At 41.8% G+C, this 24,734-nt stretch overlaps 2 protein-coding genes across 3 annotated transcripts in view; both read right to left on the bottom strand.

Moving 5' to 3' along the window:
* Window positions 1-13,945, bottom strand: part of LOC309549135 (ornithine decarboxylase 1-like) — a 131,425-nt gene extending 117,480 nt beyond the window's left edge. The window contains exons 1-3 of one of the 2 annotated variants that reach the window (XM_082249173.1): window positions 13,839-13,945; window positions 13,245-13,459; window positions 13,032-13,157 (exon numbers count right to left, since the gene is read on the bottom strand). In XM_082249173.1, the coding sequence (XP_082105299.1) occupies window positions 13,034-13,157; window positions 13,245-13,459; window positions 13,839-13,922 (423 nt within the window). In that variant the 5' untranslated portion in view covers window positions 13,923-13,945 and the 3' untranslated portion in view covers window positions 13,032-13,033. Of the gene's footprint in view, window positions 1-12,999; window positions 13,158-13,244; window positions 13,460-13,838 lie in introns of both variants that reach the window. The other variant, XM_082249172.1, reaches the window with a different exon arrangement.
* Window positions 1-23,835, bottom strand: part of LOC309550410 (uncharacterized protein) — a 141,354-nt gene extending 117,519 nt beyond the window's left edge. Inside the window, exons 1-7 of the mRNA XM_082250794.1 lie at window positions 23,738-23,835; window positions 23,320-23,614; window positions 23,060-23,233; window positions 22,796-22,968; window positions 17,401-17,535; window positions 16,473-16,638; window positions 14,057-14,219 (exon numbers count right to left, since the gene is read on the bottom strand). Coding sequence (XP_082106920.1) covers window positions 14,057-14,219; window positions 16,473-16,638; window positions 17,401-17,535; window positions 22,796-22,968; window positions 23,060-23,233; window positions 23,320-23,412 — 904 coding nt within the window. The 5' untranslated portion in view covers window positions 23,413-23,614; window positions 23,738-23,835. The remainder of the gene's footprint in view (window positions 1-14,056; window positions 14,220-16,472; window positions 16,639-17,400; window positions 17,536-22,795; window positions 22,969-23,059; window positions 23,234-23,319; window positions 23,615-23,737) is intronic.
* Between the last annotated feature and the right edge of the window lie 899 nt (window positions 23,836-24,734).

Here is a 24,734-nt window from a genome sequence, read left to right as displayed (position 1 = left end):
CGTTAAGTCCACTGCAAAAGGCGTCACACACATCTGCTTTATTAGGAGCAAACGAAAGGAGCGGTTAAGCAAAAAAGTCATTTTTGAAGGTTTGGCATGCTATAATTCTGGTTCTGGACATGCTACAGAGCTGAGACTTCACAGGTACACCTTTTAGACCCCACAAACACTAAATCCAGAAATCTCTTTTTTTTTTTTTTTAATAATTTTTTTCAATAATTGTCTCTCTATCAAAAAGACAATTTTTAAGAACTTTTTTTTGCCTGATTCATAGTCCCTGGGGCATGACTCAGAACCCTAGGCAATTTTTAGGGGCATTTATTAGGTTTTAGGGCTTCAAAATTGTGTTTTTTGATTCCCGAAGTTCGGGTCCCATTGATTTAAATGGGGTTCGGGAATCCGAACCAAAGTTTCGGGAAATTCGGGTGTTCTGGTAGAACCAAACTTTTCAAAAGTTCAATCATCCCTAATGATGAGGATATCATATTTGAATGGTGGTGGCCATTGCCTGAAAAGAATCCTGTTCATGGAGGTCGCTTGTCAGCCATTGGTTGACCCTCTACACCCCTCCCAGAGAGAAGGTGGCCTCAGGTGCCAGATTTACCTGCAATCCCATCAGTATTAGATCCCACAGAAAAGGAGGATGTAATAGATGTTCCTGTAGACACTCTGCCGTATGAAGACGCTCCAACTGCTTTTCCATCTCCTGATTTGGAGGAGCCTGCTGATGTGGATGTGGGTCACTCCTCTGTGGAGCATACAGAAGTGCTAGAGGAAGACAGGAGTCCAATTGTACAGAACACAGAGGAGTCAATGGGCTCTACTGAGGAGCATGGGGAGTCTCAATCAAGTTGTATCTTCCAAGGATTGGAAAATTAATCTGAACCCAGCGATGGGGTGTTATTAAGGCTACGAAGAGAAATACACCCACCAAAATGCACCTTTAGGAGAGAGTTCTGAAGAACAAATTGTAACAACCCAACGCCCCACTCAAGTAACTGCCTCTTCTATTGGGATTCCCGAGGAAGATGATCCTATTCCACCCACTGACACTATTAGGTTGGCCACTGATTTCTTGTTGGCCTATTATGAAAGTGACTCAGACCTTTCTAGTAGTTTGTATAGTCAACTGTTAGAAATTACATTTATTAACCAGTTATCAGCTGCTTTTAGTTCCACCCAAGACTACTGTCAGTTTCAGTTCTGGGTTACCTTACTTCTCAATAGAGTCTTCCATTTGGGAGTCTCATCATCTTTGGGGACCAAAGACATTCAAGTGGGGGGAGGATGTAGCCAAGCGAAGAAATCTCTTCCAGCATACTTAAGGCTGATATACTGTTCTTTTAAATTGATTGCTTATTTTGGGTTTCTCCTGAAAGAGTGGTGTGTTGGATTGTGGGAGGTGTAGTCAGAAGGAGGACGAAGACTGTGGAAAGTGGGCTGGATTGAACTATACTCCCAGGGAGCTGCAGGTTCCGCAGAGGATTAAGGGAGAGCATATAAATAAGGGGCGGGGTGGGATGTTCGCTCTCTTGCCTCGGGGACCGTGTGTGGAGTGGATGAGCTGAAGACCTGCTGCAGGGAGCAGAGGGAGCAGAGGCCATGGCCTGGGCGGATACACCTGGGAGAGGTGGCGGATGTTACTGAGGAGTGACTGATCCAGTGCGGAGACGTGGCGGATACCACAGAGGAGAGACAGGCCTGGTGCGGAGGACTGCTGGACAGAAGTGTCTGAGGACTGGATGAGAGATATCCAATTGTAGTGAGCGCAGCAGCTCACGGAGAGAGATAAAGGGCCTGTGACGCCAGACAGAGTCAGAGTTTGATATAGCCGAGCGGTTGCCATAGGACACTCCTGAGTTTGAATAGTGAGTGGCAATCCGGAAGGCCGCCTCTTAATACATATAGTGATGTATACTGATTTTATCTGAGGCAGAACCTGGATTACCGATACCCCCTTTTCCCCTTTGATTTACAAATATCATTCATGGAATGATTAGAGCTCCTACTGCCGGCGAAGATTAACAAGGCCTTGTCAGGAAGAGACTCATTTAATTCATGGATAAGGGGGCCCTCTATAGGTGATAGAGTGCACTCTTTCAGGTTAGGTATGAACTGTATTCTATTGAGATATATACATGCAGTTGAGTTAATTAGACCTAACCGTATTATCTATAGTTAATATAGAGTCAAACGTCTGTTTGTCACTCTCACACCTTGATAGGGGAAATTGCATTACTACTGCATACATATTCAAACATTTCTTCAGTTAGATATTGTTATATCTATTCATAGTTTGTACTATCGTTATATGGGATTCTGAGTCTTGGGGTTCACAGTGATTCTGGGACTTGAAGATTCAGAATCCCACTTTTGTTCTTATTGCTTATATTTCCTGTTGTGCTTGAAACAATATCTGTTCATCTCCTTCTCAAGTCAGTAAACTGATATATTGATATTCAAGTGTCATTGTTGTTTCTCTGAACTACCATGTCACAACCAATAGTGTCTAGCAGGTTGGAGGTGCCTCAGGATCAAGGGAGTGTGGAGGAAACAAACATACTCAGCAGCCCCTGTGGGGGTCGTGCTACATTTATATTACTTTTCACATGAAATTAGTTGATTATATGCTGTTAATGAACTTTTTTTTTACTTTATTTTACACTAAATGAATTGATCATACTATGACATGTAGTAATTGTTTTTGGACAGCGCACTAGAACATTTGATTTTTTTTTTTAATTTCTGATGTGTCACAATATACAGCATCAGTATTATTAAAGTGGTCATAAAGGCACAAGGTTTTTTACCTTCATGCATTTTATGCATGAAGTTAAAAAACCTGTGTGCAGCAGCCCCCCAGCCCACCCTAATACTTATCTGAACCCCATCTCGATCCAGAGATGTCCACGAGAGCCTTGCCTCTCTGGGGTCTTGCACTCCTGATTGAGATAGAGAGGATGGACTGAGCTGCAACTCTGTGTGTGAATGGCCACACTGAGTCATGGGTCAGGAGCATGCCTGCGGGGGTGCCCCCACAGCAGGCACCCAAGCAGGAGGGAGGAGCCAGGAGCACTGGCGTGGGACTCGAGAATAGGAGGATCGAGGCTGCTCTGTGCAAAAAAAACATTTAAAAAAAAAGGAGACTATAATATCACTTTAAAAAAAAAAGCCTTGTATCATTGAAAGCAGCCCTTGAGCTACATTCAAGGCACTGAACCTTGGCCCTAGAAGAATGGTGTCATCAGTCTACTGCAGACAGGAGTAAACATTTCTTTAGTTTCTCAATGTGAAGTTTAAAGTGAAATGAAACCCTCCTTTTTTATTTTTTATTTGTGTTCCTTATAAATAACGGTAACCAGTAAGCCTAACCCAATTTTTTAAACCTCTGTTGTTCTAGAAGTTTTCTTGCTGTTTCTGAAAAACTTCCGACCGTCTTCTATGGTAAGCGCTCCCTAACCTGCACTGATGCGATGGGGGCTTAGGACTACTATCTCATGTCCTAACGCTGTCTGCACCACATGTACAGGCATCTTAGCATCGGAGGACACTGCAGCTCCACCTCTGCCCCCCAGCCCACCCCAACAGAAGTAATTGACAGAGACTCTGGCTACACAGCAACAGAAGCCCTGCCTCCTATGCGCAGTGATTGACAGCAGCTCTAGAGATCATAACACCAGCCACAAGTGAATGGGAACCGCATGCACAATATCGTAAAGCCTTCTGGGACATGCCCCAGCTCCTCAGCTGGATGTTTTCTCAATCCAGAGCGAGGATTTCTGCAGATGCAGCATTATTTTAAAGGAATCATCACAGTTGTATATTTAGTGTACCTAATAAATCTATATGAGGGTTTAGAGGGTTTTTAGCCTAGGAAGTAGGTGATGATCCTAGGTTATACCTAAGAAAACATGGCGCCAACATTCTAGGGACAAAATAGGGTGAAGACATTGTCAAAGGAAGTAGTGTGATCCTGATTTTCAATATGCATTGGTTACAGTAAAATCACCCATATACTGTAGTTTATATTGTTCGGATAGCTAAAGTTAAAATGTTTCGAAACCCAAAAACAAAATGTATTAACCTGCTCCCATCCGCGCTACAGCCTATATACGGCTGCAGCGCGGACTTGAATTTTCGGGAGGCCGTTTTTAAACGGCCTCCCAGTGACATGCCCCCCGTGCGCTCCCGCGAGCGCGCATCAGGGAGAATCTGTGGTGAATGGCCAATCACAGTGGCCATTCACCACGTGATCAAGCCGTCCAATGAGAGATGATCTCATATGTAAACATATGAGATCATCTCTCATCGCCGGCGCTCCTTCCTCACACAGAGCCTGCAGTGTGAGGAAGGAGGGGGAGCCATCAGCCGCCGGGGACACACAGCGATGTAATCAGGGCACTGATCACCAGTGCCCTGATTACTAAAGGTAAAAAAACACACACAGTGCCCGCCATCAGTGCCCACAGTGCCCGCCATCAGTGCCCCCCATCAATGCCCACAATCAGTGCCCATAGTGCTGCTAGTCAGTGCCCATCAGTGCCTGCTCATCTAGGCACTGATGAGCACTGACTGGCAGCACTATGGGCACTGAGTGTGGGCACTGATGTGCTGCCCATCAGTGCTCATCAGTGCCGCCCATCAGTGCTCATCAGTGCCACCCATCAGTGTCCATCAGTGCCATCCGCCAGTGCCCATCAGTGCCGCCTATCAGTGCCCATCAGTGCCGCCCATCAGTGCCATCTCTCAGTGCCCAGCAGTGCCACCTCTCAGTGCCCAGCAGTGCCGCCTATCAGTGCTCATCAGTGCCGCCTATCAGTGCCGCCTATCAGTGCTCATCAGTGCGGCATATTAGTACCTTCTCATCAGTGCCCATAAGTGTCACCTCATCAGTGCCCATAAGTGCCACCTCATCAGTGCCCATAAGTGCCACCTCATCAGTGCCCATCAGTGCAGCCTATCAGTGCCCATCAGTGCCGCCTCATCAGCGCACATCAGTGAAGGAGAAAAATGTATTTTCAAAATTTACTCGCAGAAAATAAGAAAAACTTTTTTTTTTTTCAAAATTTTCTGTCTTTCTTATCTTTCTCTCTTATTCTTTTTTTTGTAAAAAATAAAAAACCCAGAGATGATTAAATACCACCAAAAGAAAGCTCTATTTGTGTGAAAAAAAATGATAAAAATGTCATATGGGTACAGTGTAGCATGACCACGCAATTGTCAGTCAAAGTGTGACAGCGCTGAAAGCTGAAAATTGGCCTGGATGGGAAGGGTGTTTAAGTGCACAGAAGGCAAGTGGTTAAAGTATTATATTGGTACAGAATATGCAGTGTCCTTGTCACTTCCAGTGAGCTTAAAAGAAGTATGGGGTTGCTTTTTTTTTGTTTTTTTTTTGTTTTTTTTTTGTTTTTAGTATCATACTTACCTAGGTGGATGTAGCATGGGTCCGATGCTGCATCTGTCCCCTGTCGGCTCTAAGACTGAGAACTGAGCGATCAAACACCGCTAATGATCGCTTAGTTCTCAGGGCTCCCTGAGCAGAGACCTGGCGACTGCCAGCCACCGCCCCCCCCCCCCTCTCTCTCATTGGAGCTCTGGGCTGTGGAGGGGCGGAAGCTGCCGGCTCAGGCTCTCAGTGGCTCGCTGAGAGGTTGAGCAGGGTTCCAAGCCTCGCATGTCCTCAGATCTTCATGTCACTATCGCGATCTTGCCCTAGCCTGGACCAGCTCTGTGATGTCAGCTGACAGCGGGTTTTGGCCTGCTGTCTGCTGAAAAAGGGTCACAGGAGTGCAGAATGAACTGTACTCCTGTGACACACAAGAGAAGTACAGCCAAAGGAGCTTTGGCTGTACTTCTCCTTTTAAAAAAAGCCCAAACACTAGTTTATATAAGTGCAGTAGACCCCTGCGAACAGGGTTCCCAATAATAACGGATTCAAAAGGTGCCAGGGATTCACTTGTCCTGTGTATTGCTTTGATGGAAATTTGTGCCATTGCGCATTCCATCATTCATCCCATGTGAACTGAGACAACTTTGTTTAAAAAAAAGTTCTTCTTGACTGCAGGTTAATCCAATAACTGACCCATCAACTTCAATGCTGCAAACACCTTTCAAATGTCCAAGTGCCTAAATTATCTTTTTGAAACCATGTGTCAGTGTTTGCTTGAATCGTTAGATAATCCAACACCCTACACCAATAATCCCAATAACCTTCAATGATGCTGAACATTTCTTCATATACAGTACATACAAGGAATCATATCTGAATTTCATTCACACCCTCCTTACTGCTTTGTGTGGCACGCATGCCAGACTGATTAGGGACCTTTTTTCTTTCGGGGGTATGTATGCGGTAGGTTGCTCCTGAAACATGCAAAGTCTTTACATACTTTTAGTCACTGGTAATTATCCAGTGGGAGGATGATCTGAGCCTCTTCCCACCTCAGGGTGTAAAAGAACTTCTTCAACTCAAACAGGCTAAATTTAGATGATCTTTTTTGAATAGCTTGAAAACAAAACACATGATTTCATTGGAATTACGGGTCAATGCATTTTGTGACCTTAACAAACACCTAGGTATATGACGTATCTCTGAGCCTGTAAAACTGGAAGGGCTACTGTCATGGGCCAGTAAAGTTTTAGTGATTTATAGATTTTCACTTCTAATTACTGCAACTCAATTTACTAGGGGTAGATACGTGTTTCTCAGAATTTGGTTGCGTATTTAAAATACAATAGTACTTGATTGAAAGTAATGTAAGATTAGGATGTATAATATACTGAGAGTAAAAATTACCACTGGGAATAAAAGCACTTATATCTTAAAGGATAACTCCGGTTTCATAACATTAAAAATTGTTAAAACATTTTTCAGCATTTAACTCAACTTGGTATACGAAATTGAAGAGTTTCTGCAAATGAGTTGCACAAGCCTTTATTTCCACAGTAAGATTTCCTAAAACTGCCTAAAAACATTGGTTTCTAGTCTTGCAATCATTGCAACAGTAATTCTAAGCCCCAGCCCTAAAAATATCAAATGATATTTTCGCTAAAATGCTATGCTTTGTGGCCATGGCAGAAATTATACTCTCGCTACTTCTGCCTGTTTTTTTTTTTTTTCACTTTATTTATTATGCTAAATGACAATTTTACATTTCAAGGCCATGCTGCAACTGTGAGCCAAGTATTTGGATCCTAAGTGCAGAGCAGCCCCGCTGAACTCAATGGGGAGTATGACGCGTGGTGCTGCCTTTCAAGTTCTGCAGCCTGCGTCTTAAATACCACAGCTTTGAAGTAAAGTGCACAGCCATGGCATGTATACAACCCTATCTGGCTGTATTGTTCAGAGTTGGGTGCGCAGCCAGAGATAGTGGTAAATCCGCGGCTCAGCTGCACATGTGAAAGTCCTATGGCGGCATTCACACTTGGCATTTTTTGAATGTGTGACAAAGTGGGCAGGAAACACCACGTTTCAGGACTCCCAATGTCATTGAGTTCCCAGATCTTTTAACTGCAGACATTAAAGGGTTTTACATTTCTTACAAAGTATTTGAGTTAGATAAATAACAAAAAGATGTATAGTGTTGTGACTAGAACTGAAGTCTATTCTGGCATCTGAGAGAAGCAGTAGTGAAGCCTTTGATTAATCTCATATAAATGTTCACTGATGGCTATAGCAACCAGATATGATTACTGTAAGCTAAAGCTATAATCATGTTAAGCAGGCCAAAACGCACCAGAACATTACTAGAGATTACCGGCTACTATGAACTAAAGTAAATTTATACGAAGAAAAAAAAAGGGGGGTGGGCAATGGTAGGCCGACTTATAAAAATGCTAGTTTTTTTGGCTGGCCAAGACTAATGCTGGCCATACACCTGACGAAAAATCATTTGAAAATCTGTGATTTGGTCCAATCGTCCGTTTTTCATCCAGTTAATGGGCACAAATAGAACATCGTTTTCAACTTTTCAGAGCCGAAAAATCGAACGAACAGTTTTGAAAATCTGCCTGCTGAACGATAAACGAACGATAAATTGAAAGGTTAATGGGGTTCTTGGCCAACCTGTTTGCACTAGGTATATATTTACATAGTTACATAGTTAGTCAGGTTGAAAAAAAAGAAACAAGTCCATCTGGTTCAACCAAGAAAAAAAAAAAAAAAAAAAAACAGTATTGAAAACCCAACCATACAATCCCATATACACAATCCTATACCCACAGATGATCCAGAGAAAGGCGGAAAAAAAAACCCCCAGCAAAGCATGATCCAATTTGCTACAGCAGGGGAAAAAATTCCTTCCTGATCCCCCGAGAGGCAATTGGATATTCCCTGGATCAACTTTACCTAAATATGCGACAAACTGAATTCATTTATGTCCATTGAATGATATATCTTTCGCAATTCGGTCATTACACGATGGCACGATCGTCTGCTCTCACAGCTGAGTTTTCATTTTTCGAAAATGAGTTCATCCGATATTTTTACGGCTAGTGAATGGCCAGCATAAGTACGCACATTGTTCTAGATTTTTGAACAAACGAAGATTTCTGAACCAAAAACAACCAGGCTGCTAGCATTTTCAGTGTGAGGTAAACAAGTGCCATCTACATATTTTATGTGGCACACATCCTAAAGCCGAATTAAACTCCATGATACTTACCTTTCCTACAACAGGTCAACGTCCCTTGCATCTTCTACCTGGCTCCTTCTGGGTGCCAGGCTGTGGCCATCTTTGTCTGGCGTGGGGTGATGTCACTCCTGCTCATGCGCGGCAGTGCAGTCATCACGGCACACAGGCACTTGTGCCGCTCAGTGTACATGCCAAAGAAGACTGTGAGCAGGCAGGTAGGCTTCTATTATTTCAGGGGAGACTTTGCATGTCAATCCAGAATAAAGAGTCTGACTGCTCACAGTTTTTAAAAGCAGGACTTTAGTTCCACTTTAAATTCCAATATATTTATTTGTGTAATGTGATTGCAGGTAAATACCAAGTACCATTTCAGTATCAGAAGAGTGAAGATGAAGGCTTTCATTTTAATGCTCCATATGTCTGTGTTGTTGGCTTGTAGTAAGTTGTTACAGCAATTTAGCAGAGGAGAAAGTAGCAAATGTCTTGGCAAATGGCAGTATGTTGCACGTTTCACAAGCACAGTCATAGCAAAAGTACACCTGTGATTTTACCAATGAAACCCTGTGTACACAACACCTTATGAAACCTATTAACCAAGCCCAATAATGGCACCCATGCATGTAATTGTTGCAAACCACACATTGTAACCTATGACATTTTTGAAAGGCATGTAAAATCAGGTCAGATTACTTTCGGCTAGTGCATAAGCTACAAATTCTTAAGGAACAGCTGCACATCTTATACCATCTATAATACAATTTAAAAAAAATAGAATATACAGTAAACTCTAATAGAGTTTTCATAGGAAAACAGATAAAAGTGACCCCCCCCAATCTCAGTCATACATGTTGCTGTAATAATGCTGAACATTTACTCTAAAAAAGTGAAAACAGTCCTAAAACTGAGTCCAAGTATAATAAGTAAGGATATTCCGGATAGCCGCACTCTGGTCATAAAAGCCACCTTTATTTTAGCATATCCTTAAAATGACAAGCAATAGCACAGAAACAGCAGTGGAGGGCTGAAGGTTTACGCATATCACATCTGTCTAAATGCTTAATCCAAATCCAGGATGTTTTGCGAGCTGGGCTGACACCTGTAGTGAAAAAGAGTGTACGAGGTACAGTGGTATAGAAGGAATCACCCCCTTTTTAACCACTTTACCACCGGAGGATTTTGCTGTCTTCCGTCCAGGCCACTTTTTGCGATTCGGCGCTGTGCGACTTCAACTGACAATTGCGCGGTCGTGCGACGCCGTACCCAAACGAAATTTACGTCCTTTTTTTCCCACAAATAGAGCTTTCTTTTGGTGGTATTTGATCACCTGTGCGATTTTTACTTTTTGTGCTATAAACAAAAAAAGAGCGTTTATTTTGAAAAAAATAACAATATTTTTAACATTTGTTTATATGAAATTCCCCCCAAAAAAGATGTAAAAACCAATTTTTTAAAAATTTTTTGGCCAATTTGTTTTCTGCTACCTATGTTTGGTAAAAAAAAATCGCAATAAGCGTATTTTGATTGGTTTGCGCAAAAGTTATTGCGTTTACTAACAAAGGGAAAGATTTCTGTCATTTTTGGTGGTTTTTTTTTTAACGCGTAATGGCGGCGATCTGCGATTTTTTTTGCGGGACTGCGACATTGCGGCGGACAGATCGGACCCTTGACTGACATTTTTGACACTTTTGGGGGTACCAGTGACATTACTGCAGTAATCAGTGCTATATATATGCACTGTTACTGTAAAAATGACACTGGCAGGGAAGGGGTTAATTTTATTGGAGAGGGAGGGGTTAATGTATGCCTGGTGCTTACTGACGTGTAGGGGGGGAGGTGACTGAGTGAGTCATGGACAGATCGGATGTGCAGCTATGCTGAACAGTCCGATCTGTCACTCCCTGTCACTATGGAGATCCGCCCGCTTGTGTTTACACAGGCGGGCGGATCTCCACACTAGATCCCCGGCGATCGGGGCAGAGCAGCGGCGATCGGCGCTGCTCCTCCCCTGGCCCGACTCCCGCTGTGAATGAAAACAGCGGGAGCGAGCCTCCGGCGGCGCGCAAGCGCCGCCCAGAAGGGGGAGTGTCTGACAACGTAGTACTACGTCGTCAGACGATAACGAGCCACTCTGCCACAGTAATATTACTGTGGACGGAGGTAAAGTGGTTAACCACAATTTGTTGCTTTGCAGCCTGAAGTGAAGATACACAGTTTTTGTTTTATCCAGCCATGTTTTCTCAGTGGAACTTATAACATCCAAGTGAAAGATTTAACACCAACATGTCAGAATAATAAAGTCAAAAACAGAAATAAAAAAACAAAAAAAAGGATCACCCCCTAGTGTCAGTGCTTTGTTGAACCACCTTTTTGCTTTAATCACAGCCTTTAGTCTGTTAGGATAAATGTCTCTAATAACTTTGCACATCTAGACTTTGCAATATTTGACTCTTCTTTGTAGAACTGCTCAAGTTCAATTAATTTTGATGGTGACCATTTGTGGACTGCAGTTACATAGTTACTGTACATAGTTACAAAGTTAGTCAGGTTGAAAAAAAAACAAAAAACATAAGTTCATCTAGTTCAACCAATAAAAGAGAGAAAAAATCATACAATCCCATATACACAATCCTATTCCCACAGTTGGTCCAGAGGAAGGCGAAAACCCCCAGCAAAGCATGATATGTTACAGCAGGGAAAAAATTCCTTCCTGATCCCCGGAGAGGCAATTGGATATCCCCTGGATCAACTTTACCTAGAAATGTTAGTACCCAGTTATATTATGTACATTTAGGAAATAATCCACACCTTTTTTAAAGTAATCTTCTGAGCTGGCCAGAACCAGCTCTTGAGGGAGTCTTTTCCACATTTTCACAGCTCTTATCCATGTACACGGGACGTTGTTAAGTCCCTTTGAATGCTGGAATTTTTAGGACGTTTGAAACGTCCGTTCGGTCGCGTTTGTACCCGCGTTTAGCGGCGTTTGCGGGCGTTTGCGTTTAGAACCGTTCCTAGAGGTCAAAAGAATGATTCCCCTTTAAAATAGAAAAACGCGAACGCTAAACGCGGGTCATCGCGTTCAGACGCGTTCGGACGCGTTTGTGCGTTTGAAACACCGGGAAACATACGTTCGAACGCAAATAATTGCGTTCTAAAAAAAGTCCCTGAACGCAACTGCCTGCAAATGACTGTAAACGACCTGGTGTACATGGACAGATAAGATAAAATGTAGATGGGTTCAGGGGCTTCTGAAAAAAACGCCCAACTGCTCCTAAACGGCCATTTCCAGCATCCCGTGTACATGGAGCCTTACTGTGAAAAAACCCTTCCGTATTTGGAGATTAAATTCTCTTTTTCTCAAGAGTGCCCCCTTGTCCTCTGTAATGACAAGTTTTAAAGTAATTCCACGATTCTCAATGAGGTTTAAGTCTGGACTCTGACTAAGCCATGCAAGGACATTCACTTTTATCCTTCAACCACTGTGTGGTCATGTTTGCTGTGTGCTTTGATTCATTGACATGTTGGAAGGTAAACCTCCTTCTCATTGGCAATTTTCTGGCAGAGGCCAGCAGATTTTCCTCAGGAATTTTATGGTATTTTGCCCCATCCATTTTTCTTCTATTCTGATATGTGTCCCAGTCCCTGCTGCAGAGAAACACCCCCATAACAGGATATTACCACCTCCATGTTTTACTGTAGGAATGGTGTTATTTGGATGGTGAGCTGTATTAGATTTCCGCCAGACATATCGTTTGGTGTTGAGGCCAAATAATTAAATTTTAGTCTCATCTGATCGTCACACCTTTTTCTATGTGACCCTTAGAATCTTCAAGTTGTGTTTAGGGTGAATGTACTGTATTTGTGTGGCTTAGTCAGAGCCCAGATTTAAACCCCATTGAATATCCATGGAATGACTTGAAGACTGCAGTCCACAAACGGTCACCATCAAATTTAACTAAACTTGAGCAGTCCTGCAAAGAAGAGTGGGCAGATTTTGCAAAATCTAGATGTGAAAAGTTAGTAGAGACATATCCCAACAGACTAAAGGTTGTAATTAAAGAAAAAGGTGGTCCAACACAAAATACTGACATAAGGTGGGGGGGGGGGTGATCCTTTTTTCAACTCAGTGATTCTGTTTTTGTATTTTTTGTATTTTTGTCTGACATGTGGGTGTTATCTTTCACTTGGATGTTATAAGTTGCACTAGAAATTACAGCTGGATAAAACAAAAACCGTGTCTGTCTTAATTTCAGACTGCAAAGCAAACAAATTTGATTATTTTAAAGGGGGTGATTCTTTCTATACCCACTGTATATAGCTGTGAACTGACCTAGAGCAGTGTTCATTGTTTAGTGCTAATAAATATAACTACTAGTAATAATAAATACACTAGACAATGACAACTACAAAACACAAGCAATGGAATTCAGGTCTATTCTATTCTTTGAGACACAGGAAACATGGACATCATTCAGCTCCGACACCTCAGGAACAATACCATGTTCTTGGACAGTATGCATTAATTGCCTATGAGGAAAGAAAAGACATTTTCAAATTTATACTCCCGGTGTTAGCTTTTATCTAATAGTCTCTTTAAACCCTGACTTTTCTTACCAGTGTGCTCTTGACATGACATAATGGAGAGCTGGTCGCTGAAATCCATTGAATGTAGAAGATGTAACCAGAGTGTAGGCACCCATGTTCTCAAACAGTATCCAGTCCCCCACCTGCAGCTCTGGTAGGTCACATCGCTCAACCAAGCGATCCGATCCATCACAAGTTGGTCCCCAAATGCTGCTAGAGTAGAGTCTCTCATCTGGTTTGGATTTCTGCAATGAAAAAAAAAAAGGGAAAGGTCCCTGGGCTTATGCAGGAATCTGATTATCCAATCATATTTCCTCTCTCGTGTTTAGTTTTACATTTAAATTCGACTTCAACTTATGTCATGGTTCATAGGCTGCCAGAAACTTAGCAGCTGCTGCCTATTAAGACCACAAACACTCATAACATAGGAGACCATGAGGTAAGACAATAGCGTGAGCTCAGACCCCCAACTCTCCCCATATTGATAGCCTGACAGATTGCTTTTACAGAGATTATTTGGTGGTTCTGTACTTAAAGGACCAGGGAAAAAAAACGTTCAAACACAGTAGAATAAAACTTCTAGATCTCCCTTTTGAGCAATCAGTGGTCTTTCTGTAAACGTACCTTTTTTCTGACTATGCCCATTTCCATCCTATACCTTGAGATCAGGTTGAAGGAGCCATGGATGCCATCATTTACATAGTACATGAGTGTTTTCCTGGAAGCATCATCTTCATTGAAGAAGAAAAAAAATGAATCGGTTAACAAGTGTATGGGAGCAAGTAATACTTAAAGCTTGCTCAGGATGACATCAGTCAGTTGTATCCATGCTCACTACATACCATCAGAGCTTGTCTGTTCAGTCTGCATGACTTTCTTAGCAATAATATTGACAGCCAGTGTGAATGCTGATGCCACATAGTATCTCCCAGGCTCTGCAATAAATTGCACACCCGAGTCAGCAGGAAAATATTTATCCAAGGCTGGATTTATCACTGATGCAATCTAAAGAGAATTAAAGATAGTGCACATTGCTTTTATACATGTAAGCAAGATGTAGCTTAAAGTAGTTCTAAATGTTAGACATTTTTTACCTTAAAGTGGTTGTAAAGTCACATAACACAATTTCTTTTATCCTCTGTGTTTTAACAAGATAAAAAGTGCAGTGTGTGTGTGTTTTTTTTACAATTATAATCCTAATTCACGTGAACTCCCTCCGCTCTCCTGCCATGATCTAAGCAAAGCAATGGGAGGGGCTGAGAATCCTATCTGATGCATCTCCTTCTAGCCAGCAGAAGGAGATCACATGACCGCACAGCGGTGCTGTGACAGAAGGTATTTAGCATTATAATAAAAAAAAAAAACGGACCCACTGCTCCTTATATCTTGCTAAAACAGAGAGAATACATGTAACTGTGTTATGAATTACAGCGGAGGAGGCAGGAGGAGAGGGAAATGGGAATAGTTTAGATCAAAGCATATTCATGTGCTAGAATGGCCCATTTAAAGTCCAGACCTAAATCCAATTGAGAATTGCTGTTTACAGACGCTCTCCATCCAATCTGACGGAGCTTGAGCTATTTTGCAAAGAAGAATGGGCAAAAATGTTACTCTCTAGATGTGCAAAGCTGGTAGGAGACATCCCCAAAAAGACTTGCAGCTGTAATTACAGCAAAAGGTGGTTCTAAAAAGTATTGACTCAGGGGGGCTGAATACAAATAAATGTTTTACAAATAAATATCTGAAAAGTGTGGCATACATTTATATTCAGCCCCCTGGGTCAATACTTTGTAGAACCACCTTTTGCTGCAATTACAGCTGCAAGTCTTTTTAGGGATGTCTCTACCAGCTTTGAGAGTGACATTTTTGCCCATTCTTCTTTGAAAAATAGCTCAAGCTCTGTCAAATTGGATTGGAGAGCGTCTGTGAACAGCAATTTTCAAGTCTTGCCACAGATTCTCAATTGGATTTAGGTTTGAACCTTGACTGGGCCATTCTAACGTATGAATATGCTTTGATCTAAAATATTCCATTGTAGCTCTGGCTGTATTTTTAGGGTCACTGTCCTGCTGGAAGGTGAACCTCTGCTCCAATTTCAAGTCTTTATAGACTCTAACAGGTTTTCTTCTAAGATTGCACTGAATTTGGCTCCATCCATCTTCCTATGAACTGTGAAGAGCTTCCCTGTCCCTTTTGAAGAAAAGCATCCCCATGACATGATGCTGCCACCACCATGTTCCATGGTGGGGATGGTGTGTTCAGGGTGATGGGCAGTGTTAGTTTTCTGCCACACATAGCGTTTATTTTTAGGCCAAATATTTAAATTTGGTCTCATCTGACCAGAGCCTCTTCTTCCACATGCCTTTGCTGTGTCCCCCACACGGCTTCTCAGAAACTGCAAAGGGGACTACTTATGGCTTTCTTTAAAAAATGGCTTTCTTCTTGCCACTTTTCCATAAAGGCCAGATTTGTGGAGTGCACAACTAATAGTTGCCCTGTGGACAGATTCTCCCACCTGAGCTGTGGATCTCTGCAGCTCCTCCAGAGTTACCATGGGCCTCTTTGCTGCTTCTCCGATTAAGGCTTTCCTTGCCCGGCCTATCAGTTTAGGTGGACGGCCATTTCTTGGTAGGTTGTGCCATACTCTTTCCATTTTTGGATGATGGATTGAACAGTGCTCTGTGAGATGTTCAAAGCTTAGGGTATTTTTTATAACCTAACCCTTCTTTAAATTTCTCCACAACTTTATCCCTGACCTGTCTGGTGTGTTTCTTGGCCTTCATGATGCAGTTTGTTCACTAAGGTTCTCTAACAAACCTCTGAGGGCTTGACAGAACAGCTGTATTTATACTGAATTTAAATTACACACAGGTGGACTCTACTAATTAGGTGACTTCTGAAGGCAATTGGTTTCACTAGATTTTAGTTAGGGGTATCAGAGTAAAGGGGGCTGAATACAAATGCACGCCACACTTTTCAGATATTTCTTTGTAAAAACTTTTGAAAACCATTTATCATTTTCCTTACACTTCACAAGTACGTGCCACTTTGTGTTGGTCTATCACATAAAATCTCAATAAAATCCATTTACGCTTTTGGACGGAACATATGTATGTACACTTTAATTACTTTAGCAATCCCTGTAATCTATTAGAATTTTCTAAGTTCTAAAAATATACTTAGCCCTTTAGCTGCCATTATTAATAATATTGGTACATTTTGTCCCTAGCTAAGAATCACAATGAAGTGCATTTTTACCTCCTCAAAGTTCAGCCTGGAATTCCTGGACCCAGGGAAGCCGCCACCAATGTCAAGTAAATGCATGTTGAAGCCAAGTTCAGCTCCCATATCAAAGACACAGCGAGCATCAGATACAGCTTGTACAAATGTTTGCGGGTCTGTGCAGCCACTACCAACATGGAAGCTAAATAAAGAAAAGGTATATTATAAGACTTTGAACTCATAATGCTTCAGGCCCATCTGAGCAACATCTTAAACAATGATTCCTCAAAACTGCCTAATTTTATTGGAATTATTCAGAATTATTCAGTAAACAGATTGTGTTGATCCAAACTACATGTAAATAATTATGGACCATCTCTCTAGAGAGCTTTCAACTATTACATCATGGCCAAAAACGTATTTTTATTTCTTCTCCATAAAATATCCTCATGTATTATTCGGACCTTACCATTTTATATTAAAGGAGTTGTAAAGTCAGAAGGTTTTTTATCTTAATGCGTTCTTTGCATTAAGATGAAAAACCTTCTGTGTGCAGCAGCCTCCCCAGCACTCCCTAATAGCCCCTTCTCTCTCCAGCGATGTCCACGAGTGTCTCGGCCATATGAAACTCTCCCTCCTGATTGGCTGAGACACAGCAGCGGCGCCAGTCAGCCAATAAGGAAAGAGAGGGATGGGCTAGGCCACAGCTCCATGTCTGAATTGCTGCTTGCTGTGGGGGCACTGGACAGGAGGGAAGGACCAGGAGCACAGAAGAGGCACCCAAGAAGACGAGGATCTGGGCTGCTCTGTGCAAAACCACTGCGTAGAGGATGTAAGTATAACATGTTTGTTATTTTTATTGAAAAAAAATTTGGCTTTACAATTACTTTAACACCTTTTTTTAAAAAAAATGCTTTATCTCGGTGTGGGTAAAATAAAGAGGCACTTTATAAAATATCCATACCTTACTCCAATGATATCAATGTTCAGTTCTTTAGCACGCTCAAGAAGCAACCTGCTTGTTTTAAGAGTGGCACCAAACTTCACACTTAGCTGACATATAGCCTTGGAGTCATCTGTGACTATACGCAGAACAAGTCTGAAAAACGAAGGCAGAGAACTTGAGTTCTTCCCTTATAGTCGCAGAATAACTGTTAGATATCCTACTTTTATGCTTTTGATTTGAAAAAAGTAAAATTGTTTTTTGTACAACATAAATTATTCATCCATTTAGCAGTATTTCTACAAGCAAAACATTTGCCAACATAACAGCTCTAGCAGATCTAGGTAGATTAGGCCAGTGGCAAATACGTTTATGCATTCCCAAAGAAACTGCTGTCATTTTATTAACCACTTTAACACCGGAAGGATTTGCCCCCTTAATGACCAGGCCCTATTTTGCGATTCGGCACTGTGTTAATTTAACGGACAATTGCGCGGTCGTGCGACGCTGTACCCAAATTAACCACTTGCCGACTGCCTAACGCAGATCTACGTCGGCAGTCAGCCCCTCACAGGCAAATCGACGTAGGTCTACGTCGCTAGCCTGTGAGGGTCTAGGGAGCGAGCGCGCGCCCCCGGAGGCGAGCGCGCGCCCCCGGAGGCGCGCTCCCGCTCCCGCGCGGTCACGCACCCCCCTGCGCGTGTGACAGGCAGACCCGATGTCCGCCGGTCACTCTGCGATCGTCGGGGGAGAGGGAGAAAGTCAGGCGGCTTGTGTAAACAAGCTGCCTGTCATTCTCCCCGGTGTATGAAGGATGATCATACGGTTCTACTATGTAGAACCGTTGATCACTCTTCATACATCTGAAGCCACAGCCAATCACAGTAGAAAGCACGCCCCTAGGGACACACACAGCCCCTCCCTCTCAAATAAAGTTAACCCCTTCACTACCAGTGTATTTTTACAGTAACAGTGCATATGTATAGCACTGATTACTGTAGAAATGTCACTGGTAACCCCAAAAATGTCAAAAATGTCAGTCAAGGGTCCTATCTGTCCGCCGCAATGTCGCAGTACCGCAAAAAAAATCGCAGATCGCCGCCATTACGCGTTTAAAAAAAAACAACAAAAATGACAAAAATCTTTCCCTTTGTTAGTAAACGCGATAACTTTTGCGCAAACCAATCAAAATACGCTTTTTGCGATTTTTTTACCAAACATGTATCTGAATGAATCCGCGCTAAGGATGTCAAAGGATAGATAAACCGTGTGCACAAAGAAGCTGCTGCCTCCCTTAAACTATAGCCAAGGCTATATAAATAGATAAGTAAAATGGAAGGTGATGGCGCTGCTTCTTATATAAAGTGCAAATAGTAATAAAAAATGTAGTATTAAAAAATATATAATTGAGGAATAGATGAAGTGGTAAAAGATTATAAATCAATAACCAAGTAAAAGGTCAGACATACGATGTTATAAGGAATATAAAATAATCTGTAAAATGTATGATGTATAAGAAACAACCACCAGAGGGCGTAATGCAAACTACAAGCTGTAACAATAAATGTGCTTAAGTGTATACCAAGAATTAAATAAATAAATAAATAAATATGTAACAATACAGGATAAATTGATAAAAACTTCCAAAACGTGCTGATTCTACAAGTGGTAATATAATAAGTGGTATAAATAAATAAATAAATAGTGAAAATGTGCAAAGAAAAATATATTTTATATATATTGAAAGTGCGGGAAACTGATATGCACAGGGTGGGTGTGCAAAAAACTATGGATATAGAGTGCAGCAGAAAGTGATGTGAAATCAATAAATATAATAAGGTGAATCCAAAAAGGATAAGTGAGCAAGAAAATTTGCGGGCAAATGAAAAAGTGCGGGAAACTTCTTTGTGCAAAATGCAATGAGGTGATATTAAATCAGTCCATAAGATGAAAATAAGTCCATAATTAGAGATTGTGTCCAAAAAATATTAAAGTGAACAGATATCTCACGGTGACCCCCAGGTGGGTGACTGGCGAGTGGTGGAGTGGCCCCTAGTAAAAAGACCTACTCACCAGATGTACCCACCCCACACAGGGGTATAGAGCGAGTACTGTAGAGGTGTCCTGTTGGGTCCTGGCTCTGTATGATAATTCCCTTCCTGGGGGAGATGTGGTATGGGGTCCGAAGTGTCCTAAAATAGGGTCCAGTAGTGGGGTCCTATGTAAATGATGTGGTATCCAGACTTCGTGGGTTGGTCAGGTATGGCCACTCAAGGGTGTATAGATGGAAGGATCATGGAATAAGAAAGCTCGATAGTGTAATACCGTAATAATAGGCGTTTATTCCAGCAGCAAAAAATGGGTACTCACTGCTCAGAAGACGTCACATGACGAAACGCGTACAGCGCCGTCACGTCACTTCCGGTTCCGGTCTCGAGTTGGAACGCATTGCGTTCCGGGATGCCGATACCTCGCTTTATTACTATTGTATACATGTGAGTACCCATTTTTTGCTGCTGGAATAAACGCCTATTATTACGGTATTACACTATCAAGCTTTCTTATTCCATGATCCTTCCATCTATACACCCTTGAGTGGCCATACCTGACCAACCCACGAAGTCTGGATACCACATCATTTACATAGGACCCCACTACTGGACCCTATTTTAGGACACTTCGGACCCCATACCACATCTCCCCCAGGAAGGGAATTATCATACAGAGCCAGGACCCAACAGGACACCTCTACAGTACCCGCTCTATACCCCTGTGTGGGGTGGGTACATCTGGTGAGTAGGTCTTTTTACTAGGGGCCACTCCACCACTCGCCAGTCACCCACCTGGGGGTCACCGTGAGATATCTGTTCACTTTAATATTTTTTGGACACAATCTCTAATTATGGACTTATTTTCATCTTATGGACTGATTTAATATCACCTCATTGCATTTTGCACAAAGAAGTTTCCCGCACTTTTTCATTTGCCCGCAAATTTTCTTGCTCACTTATCCTTTTTGGATTCACCTTATTATATTTATTGATTTCACATCACTTTCTGCTGCACTCTATATCCATAGTTTTTTGCACTCCCACCCTGTGCAAATCAGTTTCCCGCACTTTCAATATATATAAAATATATTTTTCTTTGCACATTTTCACTATTTATTTATTTATTTATACCACTTATTATATTACCACTTGTAGAATCAGCACGTTTTGGAAGTTTTTATCAATTTATCCTGTATTGTTACATATTTATTTATTTATTTATTTAATTCTTGGTATACACTTAAGCACATTTATTGTTACAGCTTGTAGTTTGCATTACGCCCTCTGGTGGTTGTTTCTTATACATCATACATTTTACAGATTATTTTATATTCCTTATAACATCGTATGTCTGACCTTTTACTTGGTTACTGATTTTTAATCTTTTACCACTTCATCTATTCCTCAATTATATATTTTTTAATACTACATTTTTTATTACTATTTGCACTTTATATAAGAAGCAGCGCCATCACCTTCCATTTTACTTAACTTTTTACCAAACATAGGTAGCATAAAACAAATTGGCCGAAAATGTTAAAAAATTTTGATTTTTACATTTTTTGGGGGGGGGAATTTCATATAAAAAAATGTGAAAAATATTGCTATTTTTGCAAAATTGACGCTCTTTTTTTGTTTATAGCGCGTGATCAAAAAATCGTACAGGTGATCAAATACCACCAAAAGAAAGCTCTGTTTGTGGGAAAAAAAGGACGCCAAATTCGTTTAGATACAGCATCGCACGACCGCGCAATTGTCCGTTAAAGTCACGCAGTGCCGAATCGCAAAATACCCCCTGGTCAGGAAGGGGGTAAAATCTTCCGGGGCTTAAGTGGTTAAATTGATGTCCTTTTTTGCCCACAAATAGAGCTTTCTTTTGGTGGTATTTGATCACCTGTGCGATTTTTATTTTTTGCACTATAAACAAAAAAAGAGCGACAAAAAAACAATATTTTTCACATTCTGCTTTATAACATTCTCAAAAAAAAAACATAAAAATCAAAATTTTTTAACATTTTAGGCCAATTTGTTTTCTGCTACATATGTTTGGTAAAAAAAAAAAATCGCAATAAGCGTATTTTGATTGGTTTGCCCAAAAGTTATCGCGTCTACTAACTACGGGAAAGATTTGTCATTTTTATTGTTTTTTTTTTTTTTTTTTTACTAGTAATGGCGGCGATCTGCATTTTTTTGTGGGACTGCGACATTGCGGCAGACAGATCGGACCCCTAACTGACATTTTTGACACTTTTAGGGGTACCCGTGACATTACTACAGTAATCAGTGCTAAAAATTTGCACTGTTACTGTAATAATGACAATGGCAGGGAAGGGATTAACAGTATAGGTGATCAAGGGGTTAAACGTGACCCTATGGGGAGTGATTCTAACTGTGGGGGGACGTGGCTTCTGAGATGACCATAGAGACATGTGATCCTAAATAGAAGGATCATAGGAGCTCTGTGATCATTTCAGGGAGAAGGACGGTCGGCTGTGTTTCTCTGCGGGGAGCGATCGCAGGTTAAGGCGGCAATCGGAGCCGCCTGACACACGCATCGGCTTCCTCACTGCTGAGTGGGGGCTCCCTAGCTTCCCGCACGTGACCGACGTAGATCTACGTCGGTTTGCGCAGGAGAGACACCCTGCTGCAGTAAATAGGCGGCGGGTGGTCGGGAAGTGGTTAAAGTCATTATAAAGCAAACATGTTTGTAGTTTTAAACAGTGCAGAGAAGTGTGTATCGCTGACAGCTGTCTAAGTGGATATTTACCTCAAATATCCTCTTGCTTCCTGATGGTCTACACAGGACAGGAGTTAAAGTGTAATTTCACCTTTTCACAAATAATAAAAAGGTGAACAACACACCCTCCACACCCCCCTGGTTCCTGCTGCACACACTTGTAGTAGTCCGAGGATTTGAAATGCCCCCTCTTCTTCCCCTTCTTACTGTAGGTCTTCTGGGACAGAACAGAGTGACTCCACTTGGTCAAAGCATTAACCTGCCTTGGAATCCCTAGGGGGAGGAAGAGTGGGGGATTTCATATCCCCAAACCGCTACACCGGCTAGGTGGGCACTGACAGCTAATCACCCACAAAGGTAGTGCAGCGGGGACTGGTGGGTGTGGGGGGGGGGGGGGTTTGTAAGGTTTTAGTTCACATTTTCATTCATTTTTTTGTGAAAGGGTGAACCTAATACTTTAAGGGAAATCTCCCCAAACATTCAATAAATAGTGGTAGGGGTTCTATGCTTTTCATATACAAAAGACAAAACTTTAGGTTTTGCGTAAATTAAGTTGCCATTCATTTGAATTATATCATACAGGTATGTGCAGAATGTTTTTTAAGCATTTATATAATTCATTTCTTACTTGGCATTGGGGTGATTCTTGGCCACTTTCATTAGTTCCCCCTCGCTATCAAATGTCATCTTCTCAATACCACAGCTAGCTGCATACTTTATCTCTGAAATTTGTTTACATGGGTTGGCATAAATGATTCTCTCTGGTTTCACACCAATGTTCTGGACAAGCTGAATTTCAGCCTGAGGAGAAATGGAAACATTAGAATACATATAGCATTCATAAAAGAAAACTGTAGATAGATATTTCTCTTGTTTTTGTTCTAATACATACCTTACTAGCACAATCAAATCCTGCCCCCAAAGCGGCTATTGTCTTCACAATGGCTTTGCCGTCGTTACATTTAACAGCATAAAATGGAGTTACACGTGGAAGTGCTTTAAGCCACTCGATATGTTTCTTTACAATGTCACCAAGATCAGCTACATAAAAGGCATCCTTCTCATCCTGGAAAAATGAATGAGATTTTCTAAGATTAGACAGCTATTACATCTGCAACTAAGCTTCTGTACAACATTACTTGAGATACTTACAGACAAGGAAACTTCTTTGATTTTCTGCTCCAGGATGTCCCGGGCAGTGAATCCTTCCTCAAGAAAGCTAAAGTCACAGCTAAAGCTGTTCATTCTATCGGAGTTACAAGCCCAATTAATGAAGAATGCAACAAACTGTAAGGCTAAAGACAGCCAAGTGAGAGATTGTGTTTATTGCAAAAAGAGTCTCAACTTTGCTCTAAAGGTGGTTGTACGGTGAAAAGGAAGCCCCGTAGATAGCACAAGACGTATTTCCAACAAAGGATCTGTTCTTTGGTGTTGTGCTGTTGGTGTTCTGCATAATAAAGCCAACAAAATGCAATAAATTCCATTAGTATAGTAAGAACCAGCATGTCATAATATGCAGCAGAAACCAAATATACAGTATTTCAACCAGCCACAATATATCATATATTACCAATCCTAGGAGGCAAACACTTCTTAATAATTCCCCTTTCTGTGACTGACTTCCACATGTGTCTGGCCTCCAGTTCTTTAAACCAGTTACTCCCATTCACCATCATGAGTGATGTACGATTGGTCCAAAATGCACAATCCTATCTTTCTCACGAAAGTGATTGGATGTAACTGAGACTTCTCTAATATTCTAACAGAGCCATGTCGGGGGTGTACACAGCAATGTTGTCTGACAGGACAGCAGGTGCTGGTATTTTGTAAAACAAGCATTTGGTTAATTAAGAAACACCACAAATGACAAGTACAAAACTATTTAAAAAGGGATCAATGTTTTTGACAGCTAACTACAGACCTGTTCATTTAACTTCGAAAGTTGGGAAGATACTGGAGAGTTTAACCACTTAGTGCCTGCGCTATAGACAAAATATGGCTACAGCGCAGGCTTAAATTGCCAGGAGGGCGTATATGGATGTCCTCCCGTTCTCACGCTGCCCCCCCCCCCCCTGTGCCCCCTGCAGCCTTGAGACAGATCAGAGTACAGGGACGATTACTGGCTTTTGTAAAAGGGACATCATTCCCACACAGTGACCGCCAGTGCTGTTAACCAGTGCCCACCAGTGCTCCTAACCAGTGCCACCTACCAGTGCCCATCAGTACTGCTAACCAGTGCCCACAAGTGCCAACTATCAATGCCCACAAGTGCCACCTATCAGTGTCCATCAGTGCTTCCAATCAGTGCCCATCAGTGTCACCTATTAGTGCTGCCTATCAGTGCCACCTAAGAAATGCCCATCAGTGCCACCTCTCAGTGGCCTTCAGTGCTGCCTATTAGTGCCCTTCAGTGCCATCCATGAGTGCCCATCAGTGCCACCTATCAGTGTAGCTCATCAGTGCCTCCTGATCAGTGCCCACAAGTACCGCCTCATCAGTGCCCTTTGGTGCTACCTATCAGTGCCTATCAGTGCCCATCAGTGCACCCTATCAGTACTCATCAGCGC

This window comes from Pelophylax lessonae (assembly GCF_965119305.1).
Source record: "Pelophylax lessonae genome assembly, chromosome: 3".
Taxonomy (NCBI): domain Eukaryota; kingdom Metazoa; phylum Chordata; class Amphibia; order Anura; family Ranidae; genus Pelophylax; species Pelophylax lessonae.
This window is presented reverse-complemented; position numbering and strand designations above follow the sequence as displayed.